General features: G+C 39.9%; 1 protein-coding gene across 4 annotated transcripts in view; it reads left to right on the top strand.

Moving 5' to 3' along the window:
- mindy3 (MINDY lysine 48 deubiquitinase 3) overlaps positions 1–20,624 on the top strand; it is a 112,587-nt gene that overhangs the window by 72,101 nt on the left and 19,862 nt on the right. For all 4 annotated transcript variants that reach the window (XM_059972248.1, XM_059972247.1, XM_059972249.1 and 1 more), the window contains one exon: positions 20,434–20,506. In XM_059972248.1, coding sequence (XP_059828231.1) covers positions 20,434–20,506 — 73 coding nt within the window. The remainder of the gene's footprint in view (positions 1–20,433; positions 20,507–20,624) is intronic.

Raw genomic sequence — 20,624 nt, 5'->3', positions numbered from 1 at the left:
AATCCATTGAGTGCCATTAAAAACTCCGCAGTTAGTCATAGCATAGCTTGTCTTCTGCTGAGCAAAACTCTGCAAGGGCAGTGTCAACTCCATTCTGGACACTACGCCACACCACCCCCATTGAAGTGCTGTGGCTTCATCCCCTCACTTTGAGAGGGTGCAAACAGGTGACACCATGGCTTCAGGTCTAGTCCTCTCTACAGCTGAAGACTTGGCTCCATCCATCCACCCCTGCTCGCTTCCAATAAATCAGCAAATCGAGCTTACCGCATACCAGATTAACATATCGAAAGGGGTCTTGAGATCACAAGAAAATCAACCATGATGGCCACTCGTTGTTTGACTGTAAGCCTCCATCGACTCAGGCAGCAGCACGTTCTTCAGCTCCTTCATTATCTCAATTTACTGATGGCGTAGACCTGCAGTACTTGGAGTTCTTAACATATAGCAGAATCTTGTGATCATTAAGTGCATGTTTAAATAGAATGGGAGCATCTTTTGTTGACCCTGTAGAAGCTACTGTGACCAGTTGTGCCACCATCTTGCTGGAAGATCCCTCCACATTCTTGTAGTCTGCTAACGGCTAGTTCTGTGGCATTTAAGACCAGTGATCCAGAACTATACAAGAAGTCCATGTAAGACCTATGGAAGGCTTTTTTAAGAATGATAAAACAATTCCGATTGAAGTTAGAGACTGTTTCAGATGCACGTCAGCTGTGGCAAGGTTTGCAGGCCATTGCTTCCTACAAGGCAAAACTTAATTTCGTGAATGGCTGTGATGCTTTACTCCCAGATGAGCTCAAGGCCTTTTATGCATGCTTTGACAGGGAGGAAAAAAACTACATCTGTATGAATCCCTGCAGTATCTGGTGACTCTGTAATCTCTGTCTCAAAGGCTGACATCAGAACACCTTTCATGAGGGAGAGCCCTCGCAAGATGTCAGGCCCTGGTGGCATACCTGGGAGGGCACTGAAAATGGTGGGGAGTGTTCTGGGACATCTTTAATATCTCACCGATGCAATCGGAGGTTCCCACCTGCCTCAAAAGAGCAACAATCATACCAGTGCCCAAGAAGAGCAGGGTGGGCTATCTCAACAATTGTTGCCCAGTTATACTCACATCTACTGTGCTGAAATACTTCGAGAAGTTGGTCATGGCTAGAATCAACTCCTGCCTAAGCAAGGATCTGGACACACTGCAATTTGTCTATCACCATAATAGGTCTACAGTGGATGCAATGTCACAGGCTCTCCACCTGACCTTGGATCACTTGGACAATAGCAGTACCTTTGTCAAGCTGCTGTTTATTGATTACAGCTGTGTTTTTAAAACACCATACCCTCAGTACTAATGAACAAGCTCTAAAACCTGGGCCTCTGTAACTGGATCATGGACTACCCATTCAGGAGACCGACCACAGTCAGTGCTGATTGGAAATAACATCTCCTCCTCGATGATAATCAGCACTGGTGCACGTCAAAGATGTGTGCTTTGCCAACTGCTCTAATCTCTCTGCACCCACGATTATGAGGCTAGACACAAATCAAATGCCATCTATAAATTTGCTGATGTTACAAATATTGTTGTTAGAATTTCAGATGGTGATGAGTGCAGGTGTGAGATAGATCAGTTGGTCATGTGGTGTCCGTAGGACCAAGGAATTGATAGTAGATTTCAGGAAGGTGAAGTCGAGGGACACACATCAGTTCTCATCAAAGGATGCAGCAGTGGAAAGGGCAAGCAGTTTCAGGTTATTGGGTGTAAGCATCTCTGAAGATCTTTCCTGATCCCAACATATTGATGGAATTACAAAGAAGGCACGCCAGTGACTGTATTTCATTAGGAGCTTGAAGAGACTTGGTATGTCAACAAAGGCTCTTGCAAGTTTCTACAGATGCACTGTGGAGAGCCTTCTAACTGGTTGCATCACCATCTGAAATTGAGGGAACACTGCGCAGGATCAGAAAAAAACTGCCATAAGTTTCAAACTTAGTCAGTGCTTTGTGTTGGAACCAGGCATTAGGGCAAAGTGTGTAGAAGGAAACACCAGTATAAAGAGTTGCAAGGGAGGGCCGAGACAGGCTGATAGATGATAGGTACTACCACTGAGGTGGAGGATAAGGGGCATATGGAATAAAGAGTGTGATGAGGAAGGTAGAGATAGAGGCCGAAAGGTGATGGGTGGAACCAGATAAGTGGAGAAGGGGTGGGACAAAAAGTCTAGATAGTATGCTAGCTACAGCATGATCTTGTCCTCCTTGATCTGAGATAGGCTATAGAAGCAATTATGAGCTAGAATACAAGTAAATTTTCAAGAGCTGGAGAACACACTGCCCATTTCTGACTCAGCCACATTTGCCAAAAGATTACATAAGATCAGACTTGTGCCTCTACACTAACCTAATCTGGGAGTTCTGGATATTTATGAATAATTTGTTTATTGTTGTCATATTTTGTGAAAAGCTTTTGTTTTTAATGCCATCTTGTTAGATCATTCCATATATAAGAACATTGAGTAAAGTACTAAAGGAAAACAAAATAGAATGCAGAATCTAGTGTTAGAGTTGCAAAAGAAAATATGTTGAAATAGGGTGCAAGAGCCTTGAGATCAAGTTCATCTTTATTGTATGTGCTCCATTCAAAAGTCTTGTAACCACAACATTCAGGATGCGCTTGAGCCTGGTCGAAAATGTTATCAGCTTTTACATCTCTTCTTTGTTGCTAGGGAGAGAAGAGAGAATGCCACAGATGGAATGGCATTATTATAATATTATTTATTATATTGGCTGCTTTCCCAAACTAGATGGAGTCAGTGGAGAAGAGGCTGTTTTTGTTCTACTGAGCTGCGATCTCAACTCTGCAGTTACTGGCAGCCTTGGACAGAGCAGTTGCCATGCCATGCTGTGCATCTGGATAGGATGTATGCCATGGTGAAATCTAGAATTGTTAGCCCTATAAAACTACTAAAACAATAAAATTATTCTATAAAGATTTCCTATAATTTTTTGAAGTTAGAAGTTTGACATGCAACAAATTTTTTAGGTTTGAATTTGAACAGACTTTCAGGGGCTTGCCAATTACAGTTTCTCTGTAAAGTTTTGGTGATTTGCTCACAACAACAATTAGCAGTAGAAAACGATGCCACAAAATACCTTTCATGCTAAATCATATTTACATAATTAGACTTAAATGTTCAATGATTCCCACAATAAAAAATGCCTGAAGTGTTAATATTTCAGTATTGTGGCTTCTGTTATGCATATTTATTAAAAAGGAAGTGTTTGGAAAGGTAAGAATAATCATTAGACTAATTAGTTTTGGATTAAAAGTTTTGGATTGTTCCGATTTTTCATTGGAAAAAAACCTGACTACAGAAATCTCTGGACATCCACATACAAGGATCCTACAATTTAATAGCTTGTCTTCAGCCAGTTGTCCTCAATATAACCCACTACAAAACTATCCCAAGTGAGTAATCTCAATTTGACAGGCTGTGGGAAATTGGGGAAAAATGGATTGCTTTAGCAACAGATACTATGTGAAATGGATTGTGTAAGGAAAAAGAAACATTGGTCAAATAGGGAAGATTTTACACTTCATCCGTCTGATGTGAGAATGTTTAATTCTACTCAAAGAATGCCAAAAAAGAAAGGAATGTTCTATATTGAGCATATCCTTCAATAGGAACACAGATCTAATCTTTATATTACATGCATTCATAATGTTTTCCACATAATAAATAAAATTTAAATATTATTTAAACCTGATGATGTAAATGACATAGACATCTCCATTTATTATAAGTCCTTCGTCATTCATTTAGGCTCCAAAAATGACTTTTAATTCCTGTTGCAAGCTCTGCCTTTTACTGGAACTTTTAGATTGTTTTTGCTTCACTCATTAATTTGTCACCTCTTGGCTTGCAAGGTTTCTAATGGATCTGCATTCAGGCAACATCAGTGGAAGGCTACTGAAACTCTGCTGTAGACGACTGCCAGAGGTTTCTGTTAACTCTTCAACTGCTCTGTCTGAACATTCTGTACCAACCATTTGCCCAATTCCCAAGAAGAGCAATTCCACTTGCAGTAATGACTACCTTCCTGTAGCTCTAACGTGGCTGGTAAAGAAGTCCTGAGAAAGGCTCTGCCTTCCACAACCACAGATGGGGAGTGGGCTCACTGACCTGCTGCAGTTTGCTTATAGGCTAAAAAGATGTGTGGATGATGCAGTACTAAAGTTACTGCACAAGGCCTACACACACTTGGAGAGGCCCTAATCGATGTTTAGGATGTTGTTTATGGATTTCTCCAGTGAATTTAACACTGCAACCCCATCTCATGGGACACAAACTCCAGCAAATGGATGTAAGCCTCCACCTTATACTCCTCATCCTCTTCTTCCTCACAGACAGGCATCAAAAAGTTGGATATAATGGTTATATGAGCAGCAACAGGCAGTTACCAACTGGAGCACCACCGGACTCAGTTATCTCACCAGTCTTGTTCACATTGTACAGAGATGACGGCAGAAGCTCATCCCAGGATGCAGTACGTGAAGTACTCAGATGACACAGTCATCATTGACACTACCAACTCTGACTGCATCAGTGAGGAAATCAATCCTTACTGGATGTGCACAAACAACTATCTGGGTCTGAACCCCAGTAAAACTAAAGAAATAGTAGTGGACTTTAGGAAACAGCAGTACACTGTCCCAACCGTGAAAATTAGTGGCCAATTGATAGAACATGTTGAAGAATACAAATACCCAGCACAAGTAGATAACAAAATCACCTTTAAGATCAAAGATGGGGTGATATTCTCCAAGTGCCAACAACGGCTATTTTTCCTTCAGAAGATGCAGAAACTTCAGGTCCAGCCATCATTTCTCCAGACATTTTATAACTGCTTCATTGAATCAATATTAACCTGCAACATCACAGCATGGTTCCCAGAAATGAGCACTATCAACCTCAGCTCAGAATTAGTAGTAAAATCATTGGCCAGGAACAAGAGTCACTCAGCAACATTTTTCATTTTACTTTTTCTCTTTTTACACCATTATTTAATGCGCACGAACGCAGAAGTTTCGGCACTGCTGGTCAAAATTTCTGTACTGTGAATAGTCACGTGAGTAGAAGATGAATTGATCTCCAAAAGTCGTAACGTTAAAGATGAAACATTCTTTTCAACATCTTAAGCAAGATTAGTGTATTATTTTTGTTTTGTACTATTTTAGAGTGGGAGAAAAAGGAAAGGAGCACCATGCAAAAGTTTGGGCACCCCAAGAGATTTGAGCTCTCAGATAACTTTTACCAAGGCTTCAGACCTTAATTAGCTGGTTAGGGCTATAGCTTGTTCACAGTCATCATTAGGAAAGGCTAGGTGATGCAAATTTCAAAGCTTTATAAATAACCTGATTCCTCAAACCTGTTTAACAGTTGGAGAGGTGTTCTTTTCATGAAATTCTTCACCCTTATTCATTCCAGCCAGTATTCTTGCTACAACTTCACTTGTTCTGAAAATGAAATGTTTCATTCACTGTTAAACAACAAGACAAATGCAGTATGTTAGACAAGCTACTTCAGGGATTTCCTGTCTGCCCCTGTATTGTTTCTTTTGAAACGTTGCTCTATTATGTGTAAGCCTGTATTTTTAATTTTGGTGAATCATACAAATAAGGGGAAGAATAGGACTAATTAAATAAAGAGCATGCAAGTTAATTTAATACTTTTGCTGTGATAATTTATGCATTAATTTTGCATAAAACATACTTTATCTGTGATACAAGGAATATATGGATAATTAACGGAACCAACGGAGTAGAGAACGTAGTGTTTCTGGACAATATTTAAAATCTGCAATTAGAACCATTTCAGTTGGCCCTTATGAACAGTTCCACTTTTTATAAAATGTATCCTTTATTATAAAGGTAATTATGCTGATATGTTGTTTCATTGGTAGACATTTCTTCCAACTCTGGTCTTCAAACCATCAGCTTTTGTCCATATCAGTTGACAAGATGAAATTATTTTGAAGTATTAGAGCAGATTTTCTGAGCCAGGATGGTAGTAACTTGCTTTTCTACCATAAGAAATACAAACATTTGGTGGTCCTTGATGACCTGCTCTGCCAACCAGTAAGTTCATGACTAATACCGCTTTCCTACCCTATCCCCATAACCAGTTAAACATTCGTCAACTTCAAATATATTCATTAATTCACTTTCCAGTAGCTCTAAAGTCTTATGCCTTTGAGGGAAGCCTCATCTGTCTCCAATGAGAATAAAACAACCAGAACTGTGTGTTACTCAGTTGTTTTACCTACTACAACTGAAGGAAGACATCCCAATCTTTATGCTCCGTCCCAGTGGAACAACAGCCAATATCCCATGGGCCTTACTGGTTATCTGCCACGCAGATCTGCAGGCTTTGTGTTTCATTTGAGGGACAGCAAGTTCCTTTGCCATAGCTTTATAAGTGCTTTCTTTCTGAGTTCTTAATTTCTCTGACATATTATCAAATGTCTTTTATAAATCTAAAAATATGAACAATATGCACTGGTTTCCCTCAATCCACTCTGGGTAATACTTCCTCCAAGAAGTCTAATAAATTTGTAGTTATTTCCTTCAAGCTGATTAGTGCATTAGAATACAATCAGAATACAATGTTGTACAGTGTAGGCCTATCTAATTTGCATAAACATGAGAGATTCTTCAGATGCTAGAAAGTAACACAGGTGAAATGCTGGAGATTCTCAGGTCAGCAGCATCTATGGAAAGGAATAAACAGGCAACAATTCATGTGGAGACCCATTCATCAGGGCTGGAAAGCAAGGGGAAAGAAGCCAGAATAAGCAGATTGGGGAGGGGAAGGACTACAAGCTGGAAGGTGATGGGTGAAGCCAAGTGAAGGGAAGGTAACTGCTTTCACTTGGTAAACTGGTCCATGTTCAGTGATTCAGCTGCCAGCCTACAGTAGATTAGGATGATGTGGCCACAGACTTTTATCAGCTAGTGTTTTGCAAACTGCATACGAAAGTGAATAATCTAGGTGTTCCCAAACCGATGTGACTAGGCACAGCTCAGTGCTTATGATACAGATACTGTTCTCAGAATATCAGATAGTGATGAAGAGGCACACAGGAATGGGATAGATCAGCTGGTTGAGTGATGTCGCAATAACAACCTTGCACTCAATGTCAGTAAGACAGAATTGATTGAGGACTTGGGAAGGGGAAGTCGAGGGAACACATACCTGTCCTCATAGACAGAATATCAGTGGAAAGGTTGAGAAATTTCAAGTTCCTGGGTATGGACATCTCTGAAGGTCTGTCCTGGGCAAATCATAGTGATGCAATTATCAAGAAAGCATAGCAGGGGCTATATTTCATTAGGAGTTTGAGGCAACGTGGTTTATTACCAAAGACTTGGAAATTTCTACGGATGTACTGTGGATAGCAATCTAACTGGTTGCATCAATGTCTGGTATAGAGGGGCCATTGCCCAGGAAGCTGCAGAAAGTTATAAACAGCCAGCTTCTTCATGCACACTACACTTATCAGCATCAAGGACATCTTTGAAAGGTGGCATCTGTCATTAAGGAGCCTCATCACCTAGGACATGTCCTCTTATTCTATCTTCATGGAGGAGCTACAGGAGCTTGAAGACCCACACTCAACAGCTTTTACCCAAACACCAGGTTTCTGAATGGACAGATGAACCCATGTACACTACTTCACTATTTTTTCCTTTTATTTTGCTCTTTTTGCACTACTTAATTTATATGTATATAAAAATAAATTTCATTGCAAAGTTCTGCTGCTGCAAAACAACTTTCACAATATATGCCAATACTAAACCTGATTCTGACTCCTAGATGAACCAGGAAATTCACTCCCTACTAAAGTCTTGATGGCAGCTTTCAAATCAGAGGGCCCTGACCTTTACAAGAAATCAAGATATGACGTCTATAAAGTTATCAAAGATGCCAAGAGGTAATACCAGTCCAAAATTAAATCCCAGCCCAGCCATCAGGGATGGCAGGGCTATAACAGGTTAGAAACTGAAGTTGAGCTGCATTGCTGACAACAGACAGCAGAACACTTCCTGCTGACCTTAACATACTCCATTCACACTTTGAATAGAAGAATGTTGGGCTATCACCATCTACACCAATAGCCTCCAATGTACCAGAAACTACAGTCACTTATGGGCATAAGATCAGTTTTCCAGAGGATGAAGATGCCAAAAACATTGAACCTGAATGGTGGTGTGGCCTTGTCCTTAGATCCTGTGTAGATAGCTGGCAAGGGTACCTGCCGATATCTGTAACCTCTCCCTGATACAGTCTGATGTTCCCACTTGCTTTAAGAAGACTACTGTCATCCTGGTACTTATGAAATACAAGGCAGTGTGCTTTAATGAGTACCGCCCTTTGGCTCTGATAGCCTCCATTATGAAGTGGAGGCTTCTCCCAGGTAAACCTGACTCACTGCAAGTTGTCTGCCACCAAAACAGATGTAACTCATCTCTCTGGCCATACATTCATTTTTGGCTTTCACTTTCTCCAGTTCCTCCAAAATCTAAAGATTTTTGGAAAATTTCAAGCATTAAATTGTCAATTCCTACAGCCACTTCTTTTGGGATGTTGAGTTGCAGACTGAAGACAGATGGTGCTGATCAGCATTAAGTCCTATTAGTTTGGCTAATATTGATTCTCCTACAAAGGTACAAGTATTTAACTTCACTCCATTTTTCATTATTATTAGTAAAATATAAGGGAGGAATGATATACCCTCCACTGGAAAATTGTATTACCAGAATGACTGAAAAAAATTTCTGCTTAACTCCTCTGATATTTTAGTTCCTCATTATTATCTTCCCAGCCTGATTCTGCAAGGAGCCAGTGTTCACATCGACTTTTTTTTTAAATCTACTTGAACAAATTAATTCTGATTTTTATATTTCACTTAAGTTGTACTCATGTTTATATTCTTTCTTGATTTTATTTAGTTCTTTGCTGGAATCTGAATTTATCAGAGTTTACTGGCCAGCCTCTAACTGTTACATTTTATACATGTTTTCCTTTAACAGAGTACCTTCTATAATTTCCTCAGTTAGCAAAGGTTGGTTTATCTCCCCATTATAACTTTTCCTCAACAATAGTTATATTAGTTATATTATACCTTTCAGTATACTGTGTGCTGATCCTGGAGTTTTTGCAATGGGGCATTTAGACTTGAGCAATCCAGCACCATCTTCTTGCCCTCGAACACGTCAGTCATGACAGTGTCGATCTGAGTCAGTTCAATAGAGAACAGCTGAATCATGAAGACGGGCAGGTGATTTGGTCTCACAACTCAAAACTGACTACTTTCTATGAATTCTGACTTCAAAAACTCTCCCTTCTCCAGTGCTTGTTAAAGTAATGACCAAGAATCTACCAAGGTAAATGTCAGTGGATTATAGTGAAAAACCAAATTACTTGGTAAAAACAGTGGAGTTCTTATTTCGAGAGTTTACTTGAAAGGAAGTGCAAATTGGGATTTAATGCAAGTGGGAGGATCTTTGCAGGATCACTTCCTGATTGAAATGATCTATCATAGAGTTGTAAAGGCATACAGAATAGACACAGGCCTCTTGGCTCACCTCTGCCTTGTTAATTCTCATTACCAGCATTTGGTCTGTCGTCTTCTATACCTTGGCAATTCCAAGGCTCATCATTCTATATCGTAGAAATTGTGAGTCTTTGCCTCCACCAAGAAGCAATAAGCAGTGTTTGAGATAGTCCATTGCTGCTAACCATTTAATAACTGGGAGACAGGATCTCATCAAATGGCAAGCTCATTTGGAACAAGGCCAGTCACACAGAAATACTTTGATCTGCGCAGGGCCTCACTGATGTATGAAGGAAGAGCTGGTCATTGAGAGATTGTCCCGTTCTTTTGAAGAGGGGAAGTGAAAAACGCAATGCCTACTAATTGAGCTACCAGGTTAAATGTAAATTCACATTAAAATCCCTTCCTAATAAAAATTGCTATTTATTTTGATAAATAAATTGGACTTGTGTTTCAATATGTTTGATCTCTTAACTTTAGCACATTCATGATCAATGCTCAAAAAATGTGGAATAAACTAATTTTTCAAAGGTATCTATTAACTGATTCTTCTAGTTACATACAGAATGTGAAAGAACAGAGCAGTAGATTTTGTGGATTTCATGAGCATCAAGAAACTTTTGTTCTGCAGTGGTGTTATTTCTCCCCCTCCTTTGTGCTTGGTTTTAGTTGTTATGTTTTTAAATAGCATCTAATGACATTAATTTTCTAATCCTGTTGAACTGTAGGTCCTTAATCCATGAGTTTCACACTTTACAGTTCATACACAATGAAAAACATGGCGCTTAGATATTAAGTAACTCCATTAACACCAGGTCCTTATTCAGATGTTTTTGCACATTGAAGTCCGCTAGAAGAATTAATATGGTAAATGTGATATACAATATTGTACAGAAGTCTTAGATATATAATATAACTGGGGTGCCTGAGACAATGTACGGTACTGTATTTGTCAACGTGGAACAGAGAGATTGTAAATCTGGTGGGAGCACAAGATGTTCGGAATGGTGAGAGGGGACAGTTATGGGACGGATGGCAGAGGAGGAGTGTCGGGCAATGTGCAGGGGGGAGAGGTGATGCACAAGTGCAGACACACCCTGCCCTGAGACACCATGCAAGATCATTTAATTCCAAACAATCGGTTTATTGATCGTATAGAAGATCTCTCTGGTGCTTCACTCTCCCTTCCTCTTTTCCCAACTATGGCTCTCCTCTTCACACTCTGTCTACAATAAAGAGCTTTATCAGAATCAGCTTTCTAATTACCCACATATGTCATGAAATCTGTTTTCTTTTGAGGCTGCAGTGCAGTGTATTACATAAAGTTACTACAGTACCATGCGGAAGGTACCCTAGCTGTATGTCTATATAAACACTTCCTCATGTTATGTGCCTAAGACTTTTACACAGTACTGTACACTTGAGCTATCCAGCTGTGAAACACCAGCATCAGGGCACTGATGTAAATTGATACCATTCTAGTCCAGAGCACCAGGTGATGGTCACATCTTGCACTTGTATTAATGGCAGAGACTCAATATCAGATAACCACCTCCTGGGGCATAAACTTCTATGTTTCTACTGTTTAACACTTAACTGCCACTTAACAGTAAAATAAAAATGAAAAACAGGAAGAGTGAAATAGTGAGCAGTTTGGAAGTAAGCAAGACAGAGACCCAGTAAGGTGGATTTAACATTGTCTCAAAGTTGAAAAGTGGAAGGTAGTGGTTTAATGCTATTTTTTATATATAGGTTTCAGGAGGATCTTGATCAGCTAAGGAAGTGGGTTGAGGCAAATGGACGTCAGGTGATGGATTTTGGAAAGTTCATTGAAAGTGGCATCACAGACAGATTGATGAATAAAGCATTCATTAGTCAGGGTAATGAGTATAGGAGTTGGTTCATTATTTTGCAGTTGTATGAAACTGGTGATGCTGCACTTGGAGTGCAGTGTATAATTTTAGTCATTGTGTTACAGGAAAGATGTGGATTTTACTGGAAGCTTTGCAGGAATGAGTTATCAGCATGTTGCCAGACTGAAGGGCCTAAGTTATAGGGATGAGGTTGACCATGGTGGATCTTTTTTCCTTGGAACATTGCAGAATGAGGAGCGACCTTATAGAAATGTTTGGAGATATGAGACCCATATATTGGTCTTTTCCCCAGAGTATTGAACACTAAAACTAGAGTGTATAGATTTAGGATGAGGGGACAAATTTAACAGCAACCTTTTGGGCAACTTCTTTTAGCTGAGATCTGTCCTGTGGCATTTGAAAAGAGGTAGAATCATTGCGGAAGATTGGGAATTGATGTATAGCATGCACAGGGATGATGAGTGAGTGGGGATTAGTGCAAAATAAGTTAGGCAGCGATGTTTTTGGAAAAACTCAGGTGTTTGAAGATTGAAACGTGGGAAGCCAGAATTGGAGTTGTTTGAAGCTAGATAGATAGCTTTATTTGTTACGTGTACAGTTGCAAGAAAAAGATTGTGAACTCTGTACAATTACATGGTTTTCTGCATTAATTACTCATAATGTATGATCTGATCTTCATCTAAGTCACAATAATAGACAAACACAATCTGCCTTAACTAAAAAAACACAGAAACAATTGTAACAGGAGTGAATCTGCAGATGCTGGAAATAAAAACGGGCCGAAACATTGTCACTACCTCCTCCCATAGATGCCGTTTGGCCTGCTGAGTTCTGCCAGCATTTTGTATTTTTACAGAAACAATTGTACTTTTATTTCTTTATTGAACAGATTACTTAATCATTCACTGTCCAGGCTGGAACATTTATGTGAAACCTTGTATTTAATAGCTGGTAGAACTTCCTTTAGTAGCAATAACCTCCACCAACCTTTTCTTATAGCTGCTGATCAAACTTGCACAACAGTGAGGAGGAATTTTAGACCATTCCTCCATACAAAACTGTTTCAGTTCATCAATATTTCTGGGATACCTTGCATGTACAGCTCTCTTCAGGCCATGCCACAGTATCTCAGTTTCTGGACTTGACTTGGCCAATAAAAAACATGATTTTTTTTTTCTTTTTAGACCGTTCTGTTGTTAATTTACTCTTGTGTTTTGGATCATCCAACTTTTATTAAGCTTCAGGTGATGGACTGCTACTCTTGACATTCTGTAAAGTATCTAGATACAATTTTGAATTAATTGTTTCCTCAATGACTGCAAGCTGTCCAAGCCCTGAGGCAACAAAGCAGTCCCAAACCATGATGCTCCTTCCACCATGCTTCGCAGTTGGGATGAGGTTTTGGTGTTGGTGTACAGTGTCCTTTTTCCTCCAAACATAGCAGTATGCATTTCTCCCAAAAAGTTCAACTTTTGTCTCATCTGTCCACAGAACATTTTCTCAGAAGTGTTGTGAAACATCCAGGTGGTCTTTTGCAAATTTGAGCTGTGCAGCAGTTTTTTTGGAGAGCAGTTGTTTCCTCCATGGTGTCCTTCCATGAACACCAATCAAGTTCAGTGTTTTTCTTACAGTGGACACGTGAACAGAGACCTTAGTAAGTTCTAGAGATTTCTGCAGTTCTTTTGCTATTAACCCTTGAGTTCGTTTTCACCTCCTTCAGCATTGCATGTTGTGCTCTTGGTGTGATATTTGCAGGATTCTTTAGAAATGCTTTTGTAGCCTTTTCCAGCTTCATGCATCTCTACAATTCTTCAGGTTTTGATCGAGGTCTGGTGCACATAAACAGATCTTTCTTCAGAAGAGCAGACTCTGTCAGTAACCTGATTTGTGTGTTTTTTCGTAGGGCAGAGCATCCTCTATAACCCATATCTCCAATCTCATCTCATTGATTGGAACACCTGACTCCAAATGCCTTTTGTGGAAGGCATTAACTTAGAGGTTCACATACTTTTTTAAACCTAGACTGTGATTGTTTAAATGGTGCACTCTGTTGATGAGAAGATATACAATTGTTGTGTGTTATTATTTTAAGCAGGTTGTGTTTGTCTATTATTGTAACCTTAGATGAAGATCAGACCATATTTTATGAGTAATTAATGCAGGAAATCAGGTAATTGCAAAGGGTCCCAAACTTTTTCTTGCAACTGTATGTCAAAACATCCAGTGAAAATGCATTGTTTACATCAGTGGCCAGCACAGGCTGGGAATGTGCCTGGGCAGCTCGAAAGTTTCGCATTGCTTCTGGTGGCAATGTAGAATGCCTAAAACTTACTACCCTACCCTGTATGTCTTTGCAATGTGGCAAGAAACTGTAGCACCCAGAGGAAACACACAGCCACAGGGAAAATGTCTTCACAGACAACAGAATTGAATTCTCATTGCTGGCACAGTAAAGCATTGCCCTCAAGTTTACCTGATCCATTTCTGACACCATCCTCTTTCTCGATCTTTCTGTCTCTATCTCTAGAGACAGTTTATCTACTGTTATCTTTTATAAACCCACTGATTCCCACAGCTACCTGGACTATAACTCTTCCTACCCCTTTACTTGGAAAAATGTCATCCCCCCCCCACCCCCCCGTCAGTTCTTCAAGATGAGGCGCTTCATTCCAGAATGAATGAAATGTCCTCCTCCTTCAAAGAAAGGGGCTCTTCTTCCTCCATCATCAATGCTACCCTCACCACCATGTCTTCCATTTCATGCATGTCTGCCCTCACCCCATCCTGCCGCCACCCCACCAGGGATAGGGCTCCTCTTGTCCTCACCTACCACCCCACTAACTTCCATGTCCACACATAGTTCTCAGTAACTTCTGTCATCTCCAATGGGATCCCATCACCAAGCGTATCTTTCCCTTCCCCCCAACTTCCATTTTCCACAGAGAATGGTCCCTAAGTGACTCCCTTGTCCATTTGTCCGTCCCCACTGATCTCCCTCCTGGGACTTATCCTTGCAAGCAGAGCAAGTGCCATACCTGCCCCTACACCTTCTTCCTCACTACCATTCACAGCCCCAAACAGTCCTCCCAGACGACACTTCACCTGTGAGTCTTTTGGGATCATCTGCTGTATCTGGTACTCCTGGTGTGGCCTCCTGTATATCAGTGAGACTCAAAATAGATTGGGAGACCGCTTTGCCGAGCATCTACCAGAAAAAGCAGGATCTCCCGGTGGCCATTCATTTCAATTCAACTTCCCATTCTGCTATGTCAGTCCATGGCTTCCTCTACTGCCATGATGAGGCAACACCTTATATTCTGTCTGGGTAGAGTCCGGCCTGATGATATGGACATTGATTTCTCGAACTTCCAATAATTGTTCCCTACTCCTTCACCATTCCCCATTCCCATTTCCCTTTGTCACCTTATCTCCTTACCAGCCCATTACCTCCCTCAGGTGCTCTTCTTCCTTCCCCTTCTTATGTTGTCCTCTACCCTCCCCTATCAGATAGCTCCTTCTCCAGCCCTTTATCTCTTTCCCCAATGAACTTCCCAGCCCTTCACTTCATCTCTCCCCCCCCCCCCCCCCCCCCACCGCTTCTTGCTCTGTCTTCCTGTCTTCTTTTCTAGTCCTGGTGAAGGGTCTCGGTTCAAAATTTCGACTGTTTACTCTTTTCCATAGATGCTGCCTGGCGTGCTTAATTCATTCAGCATTTTGTATGTGTTTCCAGTTTATTTTCTGGTATGAGAGAGTTCCTCTTAGGAGCAACTCGGTGAGGTTTACCCATGTTCATGCATGTTTAGATGATTGAGACAGGGATTAACAAGGTAGATGCTAGGTATAGGAATAGAGATAGAGAAGCAAGACGCTTTTTCTACTGAGTTTGGCTGAGACTAGAAATATAGATTATGGGTTAAGGATAAAAGGTGAAATATTTAAATGAAAGGGAACTTGAGAGTGAGCCTCTTCACTGAGAAGGTGGAACAAACTGTCAGCAGGTGGATGCGGATTGATTTCAACATTTAAGAGAATTTTGGGTAAGTACATTAATGTGAGAGATATGGAAGTCTATAGCCCAGGTGCAGATCAATGGCCTACTCATATTAATGGATCGGTGTGGACAAGATAGGCTAAAGGGCCTGTTGCTGTGCTATAGTGCTGTATGTTTCCTCTAGGAGAGTCTAGCAGTAGGAGGCATAGAATATGAAGATTCTATGTAATTCTGTATACAAATGGCTCGAAGCATTGTTGAGGATCCGAACCACCCATCCCACAATCTTGATGACCCACTACCATTGGGAAGGAGGTACAGGAGCATCAGGACTGGAATTGCCAGACTGGGTAACAGCTTCTTTTCTCAGTCTGTGAGACTAATGAATAGCCTGCCACCACTGAAGTCTCATTACTGGAACAGCGAGCTGTTTACTGTTTATCTGTGCTGCACGCCCGTTGAGATACATTTTAATTAATGGTAATATATCGCTTTATGTCCTGTGTATGATATATGTTTTGTGGGTGCACTGTAGTCCAGGGAAATATGTTTGCTGAGTTCCTCCAGCACTTTGTGTATGTTGCTTTGGATTTCTCGTGTTTGTATATATCAAGTTCAGGTTTAATTGTCATTCAACCATGCATGAATACCCATGAATGCAGTCAAACGAAATAGCATTCCTGTGGGGCCAAGGTGCAAAACACAGTACCTATTGACAAGCGCAGCACAAGGCACATAAAGCACACATAATTACAATAACAGTAAATATACAGTCACAAAAAAAAACCCGCCCCTGTGTGTCATGTGTCGCAGATTGATGGGATGTTGTTGGCAAGAAGAAGCCCAAGGCAGTCCAATCATTATACACTTCTGCAGCCACAGCTGATTGCAATCCAGCTTGGCTTCCACCAAGCGTACACTGGAGGGTAGCATTAGGGTCCAGCCCCCAAACCAGCATGGATGCTTGCTGTGCCACACCATCTTTAACGTCTGATCTCCTGGGCAGCTGCAATTGGTGACCTATGGCATTAGATCCTGGTCTGTGCACTAACTGAGGCTATGTCATTCTTGTCCATAAACCAGTGAATCGGACTTGCAGTATTATACATTACCACTGTTCAACAGGGTCTTGCGATCACAAGAAGAACGTCCAAGACAGTGATTTGCACCATTTGTTGGACTGCGCACTGCCTCCAACACTTTTCTCTAGTCAACGGCAACACAGTCCGCAACAAGTCCAGCTCCTTCACTAACAAGCAACTTGCTAGTGGGGTAGACCTGCATTGCTTGGTGTTCTTGATATCCAGCAGTGTTTTGTGATCATAAAAAAGACGTTGTTACGTACCCCGTAACTGGGTCACTTACCAGCAAAGATAGAGAGGTCCGATGAAGTCTGATGGTACTATTTTTAACAGTATTTATTGATAAAAGTACACAAAAATAATATCAATGCAAACATACAGATAATATACGTCGTCAATACTAAATCTAAAAGCGCGGGTATAATAATAATCAATAAGGAATAGCTCTATCATTGTCTAGGGGCTAATGTACTGTCTGATGGAAATATAGAAGTCACTTTAGTTCATTCAAGCTGCAGCTTTTTTGGTTGGAGAGAAAGACGGGTAAAACTTGCCCATTCCTTTTATGATGTCAATCCTTTGAGAGTTGTTGGGAGTTGATTTCCCCGTTGTTAGCTAAAAACCGTTCTTCCGTGGTAAAGGCCCACCGATTCTGGGGCAAGTAGAAACGGACATTCGTAGCCTTCCCACCCGCTTTCGCTATTACGGGATCGCTAGCGTCTCTTCTGGTGCGTCTGAGGGGCTGTTCCCACAGACCCTCTTTTATCCTGACTCACAGGGTCTCAGATGTCAATCAGGTTGGGATGATGCAATCCCTCCACCAACCTCCCCCTCGGTTCATTGCCTGGGGCTTCAATGCATTGTACCGGATTCAATACACTATTCCGTCTCCAAGAGACAATAGCCTGTATCAATGGTTCTGCCTTTCGGAGGCCAGGACACATTCCAAATTCTTTGTGGATTCTGCATGTCTTTCTCTCATTTCCTGAGTCTCCTGAACTGACTTAATAGTGATCTTGCGATTCTCACAAAGGAGGGGGCTACCCCGCACCCTTCAGAGCTGTGGCACATTCGTAACAACGTGAAGGACAAACAATTGCATCTTTGTTTGGACCACAGTGGCTGCTGCGACCAGCCACACTGCCATCTTACTGCATGCCCAAGTATGTACAGTCAGATGACAATGAACTTCAGCTTGGACAGGGTAAAAACTATTACCCTGAAATGCTATTTAGGGTTGAGCAAGAAGAAATTAATTTCATTGCTTCACCTTACAGTGTTATAAATACTCAGTTGAAACTCCTTAGAATCTGAGCTTGGTAATTTTTTGAGTACAGTGGGAATAAGAATTAGCAAAGAAATACAATGTAATAAATTGTGGCATTATTATCAGCAGAGCAGGCTCAAGATGTTGTAAGGCCTATTTGTATCCTACTTTCTTAAAAGTTGCACAATAAAAACAGTTGTATTATAACAGCACTCAGTCCTTCTTACACAAGATTCTGGAAGAAAAGTACCATCATAAATGTCTAGTGTTTCCTATTTAAATTAATAATTTCTCAAGTCACAAGTTATCAATGACTAAACTGAAGGACCTTGAATCCTGTTGACATTAGATCAGAACACTTCCAATTGCATTCTCACTTCATCAGTAATATTGTAAGAGCATTGCAGATAATCACTTGAAAAGCATAATTTATTTAATTTGATTGATTATAACAAAAATGACCAGTAGATTGTTACAAACAATTATGACTGACAATATGCTTGTGCTTTGCCACCACTTTGTTAATTCTGTGATTAATACTGGATTTTTCAGATTAATATAGTTTTGAAAACTAGGGAAGATCTAATGTAACCTCAACATTAAAAAGGTTTCTGGCATATTAACTCATTTACAATCCAGTAAAACATAATTATGGATAATGAATGTAATGTTTTCATTACTGGTTGCATAATAGTGTTGAGAACATCAACAGCATCGATTAACAAGAGAAGTTTAATAAAGCACATCAGTTGCAAAACATCCAAACAATACAGAAATTGTCATCTTGTAACCTTTCAGGTGTGTGTTTGTAGTTGAACACATTGTGCAGCATCTTCTGATAAAAATATATTTCATTCCAACATATTAAAAAGAGGTGAATAATTAGAATGGAATTAAGGAAAAGTGGTTGCTGAATTCTTAACTTAATCATATTTCCTATTCCAACATAGCCCTCTCTTATTCCTCTCTAACTGTGCTTCTTGAATATTGTTTTCTTTAATGCCATAGTTTATGACTTTGAAAATTCAGTCTGAAACATCATTGTTCTATAAACTTCCTTTATTGTTAAAAGTGCCAGGAGTTAGCTTAAGAGGCATTTGCCATATGAATACCATAGGGCTGTTTCACAGCTTGTATTATTAGTGAGAACAAATATTTGTAGGCAGTTCATTGTTGAGTAGACATGGCTGAGCTCTTTCTGCTACCTCTGTTAACTTCAGCTCAGTAAAAAATGTGGGAGGGCTATGTGATGCTTGAGGAGATTAAAGCTGAGCAATAACAAAAGGCATGCAGAAATTATGACTGAAATAGTCACTAACTGTCACCTTTTGGTATCTTTTTATTGAAATAGCAAGAAAGGAAACATTTGATGCTATTAATTATAATGACTGGAAGGCATCAGCCCTTTGGTAATTTAAGATTCTTATGTACATCTTTAGGGGTAATGCATCTGGGATATTAGTAGAAGTGTAATTGGTTTGGTGAATCTGATTGCACAGCATTTAAATTTTGTGAGAAAAAAAGTGAAAATATCTTTAGAACAACAGACATATACCAATCTGTGGGGTAAGTGTTACAGAAATTAGAAACTTTTTATACAGTAGTCACTGTTGTAAGAAATGACTGCATTTTGCACATCTTGGGGATGTGATAATGTGAGAGATGAAGCACGTATTACTAGAACACTACGAGGAAGCCCCCAATGCCCAAAAAAGGGCCATGAGATTTATGTCCACCTACGGGGTCCAAGAAGTCTAAGACATCAGAATAGTTTTTGTGTAGCTATCACGTATAGTTTTGTTGAACTAGGTTCTTGCCCATTACATCCTTTCATTAACTAGCGTAACTTTTTTACGCTCTGGACCTTGGTGACAAAGCAAACATTTGTTGTCCATTCATAATTGCTCTTGTGCAGAGTGTCTTGCTAGGCCAGTTCAATGACAAATGAGAATCAGTTGCATTAATTATTGAAAGAAGTAATGAAAGGAAGTTTTTTGAAAACATTGATTTTAAGAGTGAAGGCTAATTCAAGTTAATGTGCTGAATGTGATTGCAGAAATTAAACTTCAGTACCCCATGCAATTCCTCACCATGAGCTTTCTACATGTGCAAAGCCAATTATATAAATATATCCATATGAAAACGTGATCTGTTTCTGTGAACGATAATGTCACTTCCTGTACATATGTGCCACATATGTACACAAATGTGTGTGCATCATTGCCTGAATATTAAGTATAGGAATACCTATAATTGGAAACCAGCTGTGGACTAGCTTTGTATCACTCTTGGGATCCTGCAGGTTTGCTGTTCGATGGATCTGAAGGTTAAAGTGTTACATTGATTTGAAAGATTTATGCTGAATCATTTCTTGGATGATAAAGCTTATAAGCAATACTAGTACAAATTATATGTGCAAAGCTGACAGATTTAATTCTGGTTATAAATGCTTGACATTCCTAAGATTTATTGCAATGTACAGCAAGCAGAAGTGCTAAGATCAGAATTTTGATCTTCCTCAAATAATGAACTGTTTCTTGTATCCATCATTACAAAGTTTCTGAGGTTTTTAAATCAAAAATTTTTCTTGTTCCATTACAGATAATGGATTTATACCAGACACACTGCTGGAAGATGTGATGAGAGCCTTGGATCTGGTGTCAGAACCTGAATAGTATGTGTTCTCTGTGTTACTATGATTTAAAAAAGCTTCCTTTACAGTTTGTAACAAAAATAAAATTATAGTTTTTCCTTTACATTTCTGACAGTGATTCATATTAATTGGCAATATA

Source organism: Hypanus sabinus, chromosome 6 (assembly GCF_030144855.1).
Source record: "Hypanus sabinus isolate sHypSab1 chromosome 6, sHypSab1.hap1, whole genome shotgun sequence".
Classification (NCBI taxonomy): domain Eukaryota; kingdom Metazoa; phylum Chordata; class Chondrichthyes; order Myliobatiformes; family Dasyatidae; genus Hypanus; species Hypanus sabinus.
The sequence above is the reverse complement of the archived record's forward strand: the minus strand, read 5'-3'. Positions and strand labels throughout refer to the sequence as shown.